At 46.5% G+C, this 6,000-nt stretch overlaps 1 protein-coding gene across 1 annotated transcript in view; it reads left to right on the top strand.

Moving 5' to 3' along the window:
* The first annotated feature begins 211 nt into the window (after nucleotides 1-211).
* The window catches only part of CTSC (cathepsin C), a 48,508-nt gene continuing 42,719 nt past the window's right edge, over nucleotides 212-6,000 (top strand). Inside the window, exons 1-2 of the mRNA XM_056114634.1 lie at nucleotides 212-407; nucleotides 1,867-2,012. Coding sequence (XP_055970609.1) covers nucleotides 236-407; nucleotides 1,867-2,012 — 318 coding nt within the window. The 5' untranslated portion in view covers nucleotides 212-235. The remainder of the gene's footprint in view (nucleotides 408-1,866; nucleotides 2,013-6,000) is intronic.

Below are 6,000 nucleotides of genomic sequence, written 5' to 3'. Positions count from 1 at the left end.
CGGGGCGGGGGCGGGGCGGGGCTGTCCGGGCCGTCGGGGCGGGGGCGGGGCCTGTCCGGGCCGGGCGGGCGGGGCGGGGCCCTCGGGCGGGGGCGGGAACGTGCCGGAAGGGGGCGGGCCGTCTGGGGCGGGGCGGGACTCCCGCAGGCCCCGCCCCGTGCCTTCCGGCCCGCGGCTATTTGAGGGCGCGCAGCGCGGGTTCAGCTGTGCCGGCTCGGCGCTCTGCTCTTGTGCCATGGGTACCCTGCCGGCCTCGCTGTTCGTCGTGCTCCTGCTCCTCCTGTGTGCTGCGGTCCCCGCGCGCGGCGACACGCCCGCCAACTGCTCGTACCCCGACCTGCTGGGCACCTGGGTGCTGCAGGTGGGCGCCCCGCGCGGGCAGCGCCTGGCCAACTGCTCGGCCGTGGGTAAGCCGGCCGGGTCGCCCTCCGGAGCCCTTCGTCTGGGGTGCGGGGTGCTCGCTCGGAAGAGCCGAGGCTCGGCCGGGGCCGGGGCCGGGGAGGTTGGCCCGGGCCCGGCCGCGTGCCGCCGGCCCGAGCCGAACTTCCGACGCTCTGGGCTCTCAGGCTGCCGCCGGCTGGGTCTTCTGTAAAACTCACGTTTGCCTTTTGGGGATATCGGGCACCTAGACGCGGGCGTGTGCGGGGCCCTCCGCAGAGGCCCGCGCTGGGGCAGACGGCCGCGGCGTCCCTGCGCGCCCCGGAGCCGACAGTGCCCGCCCGGCACCGCCCCGCGGAGCCGAGGGCACAGCTTCAAGGGCCGGGGCGCCGTGTCTGCCGGGTCCCGCCGGGCAGAGTGCCGCTGCCCGCTGCGGTTCCTTCTCGCAGACCCCGCGACCTGACGCCGAGCCGGCTCTGACTCCAAGGGCCCGTGCGTGTGTGAGCTGGCCCAGACCTTCTCCCTCGGAAGCCGGGTCTGGAGGGCGACGGCGAGGGAACGCGGGGCTGGCCCTGTCACTTGGCAGCTTGCTTCTGCAGCGCTAGCGGGACAGTAGCAGCTTCTTCTAGTGGGGGAAGCCACGTGTGTAGAAAAGCGTCACGGGCGCTTCCGCCTACGGCAGAGGGGCCCTGTCTTCTCTTTCTAAAGAAGCAGAGTACTTTTACTGTTTTTGTTTTGTTTGCTGGGGCCCCACTCGGCGGTGCACTGCCTTACTTGGGCTCTGTGCTCAGGGGTTACTGCTGCTCCTGGGGACCGCGGGTGTTGGGCTTCTCACCTGCGCCTGCCAGCTGTGCTGACATCTGGGGGGAGAAACGGGGACTAGGCGGTCCAGAGCGGACGGGGCTGCACCAGGTGGGAAAATCCGGAGACCCGTCCTAAAGGAACGCGGGCTGGAGAGGGCCAGGAGGCCTCTTCTGGGGAAGTTCAAGATTCAGCTCAGCTCCTGTCGCACTTCTGTCCGTGACATAGACCCCTCTGGTGTTGGGGAGGGTGTCCAAGTTGCGCTTTTGAACAGTGGTGCTGTGCGGGGAAGACACACCACCAAAGAAGCAGCTTAGAAGTAGACTGTGGACCAAACATGATTGCCACCCACTGCCTCTTTTGCAAACCACAGCACCCAAAAGGAGAGAGAGAGAACAAAAGGGAGTGCCCTGCCACAGAGGCAGGGGGGGATGAGGGGATGGGGAGTGGGGGGGCTACTGGCATCAGTGGTGGTGGAGAATGGGCACTGGTGGAGGGATGGGTATTTGATCATTATATAATTGAAACCCAAGCACAAAAATTTGTAAGTCTACAACTGTACCTCATGGTGGTTCACTAATAAAAATTTTTTAAAAAGAGAGAAAAAATAGTGAGTTAGAGAATAAATACTTTCTTCCCTTTAAGTCCAAATAACTCCCCCTTATTTGTGCATTTTCTTTTCTTTAGGACCGCCAGAAAAAAAAGTAGTAGTGCACCTTAAGAAATTGGATACAGCATATGATGACTTTGGTAATTCCGGCCATTTCACCATCATCTACAATCAAGGTTTTGAGATTGTGTTGAATGACTACAAGTGGTTTGCCTTTTTTAAGGTGAGTCTTGATGACAAATACATTGTATTTTTTGTGATCTGATACCTGAAACTGCTTCTAATGAGAGTATCCTGAGAATTTTAATTTTAGATTAAGAAAATAGCTAGAATTGATACCAGTTTTCCTCAGAGAAATTAAATAGTGCGATTTGCTTTTGCCACTTTATTTAAAATTAAGGCTAGTCCATCTGTATTTAAACTTGTACTTTGTAGCTTTTGTAAGTATGACTGAATCTTAATTTTTTTTATTACACCTTAATTTCTAAATGTCAGCAGAGTCATCTAATCTGAAGGAAACCTGTATAGTACAAATTTGTTTTTTTTGGAATTATACTGACTTCTTGTCATTGTTGACTCTGAGAAATTAACCTCGATGCCTCAGTGAAGTACCTTGTGTGGTGATTCTCATTCCCTCCATCTGGTCTGCAGGTGTGAAAAGGCTGACAGCCCTGCTACCATCTACTGCAGAGAGTAATGTGAACAACTTGACTAAGTTAAGACAGATGTGGAAAGCACTGAAAGTATTCCTTGGGTTAAAAGTAAAAGGTGGTGCAGCCAGTCCAGTTTATTGTCTTTGCCTAGGAAGAGCTGCGTCCACCCTTTTTTGAACACTGAGCTTCCTACACTGTAGGGTAGTAAAGTTTAGCACGGCTTATAATTAGACCATTTCCCGTTAGCAGAATTTTAAATGGTTTAAATAATTTGAGTCCTCAAGTCCTGGCTAGCTGTTTCTCATTACAAATGGGGTATAAGGATAGACTTTTTAATGGGATATTGTTTACCATCTCTGAAACATCTGTTAAGAGTTAGCCAATTTGGGGATTTGTGGGAAAGTGGAGGAATGTTAAAGCTGATGAAAGAGAAAGTACCAACAAAAGACTAACTTCTAAATTTATTGTGATCCTCGATTGGGCTCAGATTTGATTTATAAATACAGTGTAATGTCTAAGCTAGTCATAATTAGAGTTCTAATTACTTGTACTATGAGAATTCCTCTTTAATATGGAATCAGTGGTCGCAGAAAGTGATCACTTCTCCTTGGTGTTGGCCGGTTTCTTATAAGCTGTTGGGAGGCTATCTGTGCAGACTTGCTGATGGTACTTAGCAGTTCATTTTCTTCTCTGAAGCCCATGCTTACCAGTTAGTAAATATTCTAATATCACTCCTGCATACTGGCTCTTGGGGGGAGGCATCACAGGAATCTCACCCAGAGCCTCCCGTGCTCGGCTTGCATTCTGCCACTGAGATGTATCCCTGGCCCCTGCATACTTGTTTTTGTTTTCATTACTGTTTTTCCTTTTCATGTCATAAGAGTATTTGGATTTTTAAGTATGTCTTTGTTGTTATTTGTTTGTTTGGGGGTGGGGGAGCACAGCCAATGATGCTCAGGTCTTATTCCTGGCTCTGTGCTCAGGGCTGGTGCTGGGAATCAAGCCCTAGCCAGCTGAGTGCTAGGCAGACACCTTACCCACTGGACCATCTCTCCAGCCCCCTGAACTTTCAAAACTCTAGTACATATGTGGTCATTGTAATTCTATTCCAGTTGTTGCTCTGCATATGAATGCTTACAGTTTTCCACTGCTTCTCAAAGTTTCTTTGCCTGCAGGTTGGTAAGTAATTACCTCTGCAGTGGATCAGTGGATATGTTAGGAAAGGGATATTCAGGGCGATGGTTACTATGTGCTCCCATCACCCTTCCTATTCACCTTTCCCCTCCCTTCATTTCCTTGGCCCTTTCTTATTTCTTGTGAGTCGGGATGCCCCAGAGTTCCTCAAGGGGATCATGGGGTGACTCCCGGGGTTGTCTGCCTTGCTGGGGTATGGTTGTCAAGATGACACTCCTCTGTGCTGGGGTTGGGGCTCCTGAGTGCAGTGCACTGCGGGACGTGCCTGGGACTTTCTCCTTGCACCCCTTCTCCCTTCTGTAGCCTCATGATCAATATTTTAAAAATGTGAAAATGATTATATGAAGTAGAATTCAGTTAGAAACAGATTGACTTAAATACAAGGTGGAGAGTAGCATATAATATATGGTAAGTCATTTTATTCATTATTTACAAGTCTTTTTTTCTAATATATTTCACCTTTACTGAAAATATTTAAATAAAAAACTTTAAAATAGTACTTTTGGTAATATGGTTCCTATATTTTTAACATTTATAGTTTTGATGCCTAAGGTTAACACATTCACTAATTTTGATGGAATTACATGAAGAAAATCTGACCTTGCATATATATGTGTGTGTGTGTGTGTGTGTGTGTGTGTGTGTATGCATATATATATACATATATATGCAGCTGGGAAAGAGAAGACTTTAGCTTATATATATATAAATATATATATAAAACTATCTTTTTTTTTCACTGAGATAGGCAGATACATTTTGTTGTATTTATAAAAATAATATGATATCATAATATCAGCAGAACAATCACGGGGGGAAATTTTATATATATATATGTATTTGGTTTTGGGTTATACTCAGAAGTGCTCAGGACTTACTCTGTGGGATCACTCCTCAGGGATCACTTCTCATAGGGTTTGGGGGACCTTATGGAATGTGGGCCAAACTCTCCAGGTTGCCTATTGCAAGGCAAGTGCCCCGCCTGCTGTACTATTACTCTGGCCCTGCCATCGGGAAAATCTTATCAAAACAGGATCTTGTTAAATTTATGGTGGCAAATATGTATTTCCCCCTTAATGTTTTTTGTTGGAATTTCAAAGGTTTCTACATGACAGCAAATAATGTAAATTATTTTCTTTGAAATGATAGTCTCCTTTGCTCACTTTCAAGAATATGCCTGCCAATATCTGAATAATCATAGTTTGTTGCACAGAAGACCACCAAGCTCAGTGAGACTGAACAATAATACAGAAGCTCAACTAGCACACTGGATCCTCAGAAAATATCTTTAGTAACATCATTGTGAGATATAACAATGATAACAATGACAACAGACTGACTCCTGTTGATCTTATGTTTGATAATTCCATTTGCCTTTGTGTTATAACAAACAATAGAATACAGAGTAAATTTATTGTGCATGCAGGGGGCAGGCTGGGGTAGGGGCTGGGAGACTGGGACAGTTGGTGGAGGGAAGCTCTAGTAGGTGGTGGGAATGGTGTGGAATATTGAATGCCTGAAGCAGCTGAGTTTTGAACAACTTCATGGTGTTATAATAATTTTGTTTAAATTGGTAACTTATTTAGAAGTCTTTCCAATCTCTGCAGAATTGAAAATACTGGTAGAGGAACTTCTAAAGATACCACATATTTGCCAGTGTCTTTTCATATTTCTCCACCAGTTTGTCTGCTTTCAAATGATATATTTCCATAACTTCAGAACATGAGTCAATAGAAAACTACTTTTTGAAGCCAAATACATTTTTATGTATTCTCAAACATAAGTAGAAGAGTAAACATATACACTATTGAAGATCGTAAGTCTGTCTTCTGAAGGCATTCTCTCATTATTCTTAATAAAAATAAGAAAGAAAAAAATAAAAATAAGAAAGAATGTTCTCTCTTTGTGATTTCAATATTAATTTTTTTGAAGTGCCCATCTGACAAGTGCTCATCTGTGCCATGTTTTCTTGGTAAAATATAAACCTTTCTGGTCAATAGTTAAGTCCTGTGTTAAGGGTCATAATTTCCAAGAGCAAATAGAATATGCACGTGTGCCATTGTCGTTGGGCTGTACCATCTCAGGGGAACGAGGTAGTGGCTGCTTTTGTGCTGCTTCTCTGGACCCCGGTGCCTGGGCTTCAGCAGGAAAAGTGTGCATCCACTTTTGAGCCATCTCCCTGTTCCCAAAGTGCGTGTTTTCAAGTTTCTCTTCATGTAGCCAAATCGTGGTACCTTCTAAATAATCATTGCTTGCAGGGTGATACTTTGTAGGCATGTTCTTTTAACAAATCCAGTGAAGGGAAATGGGAAGCAGTATTAAAAAAAATTAGAAAACTGATAGTATGAATTAGATTTTAGATAA

Source organism: Sorex fumeus, unplaced genomic scaffold, assembly GCF_029834395.1.
Source record: "Sorex fumeus unplaced genomic scaffold, SorFum_2.1 ptg000026l, whole genome shotgun sequence".
Lineage (NCBI taxonomy): Eukaryota > Metazoa > Chordata > Mammalia > Eulipotyphla > Soricidae > Sorex > Sorex fumeus.
This window is presented reverse-complemented; position numbering and strand designations above follow the sequence as displayed.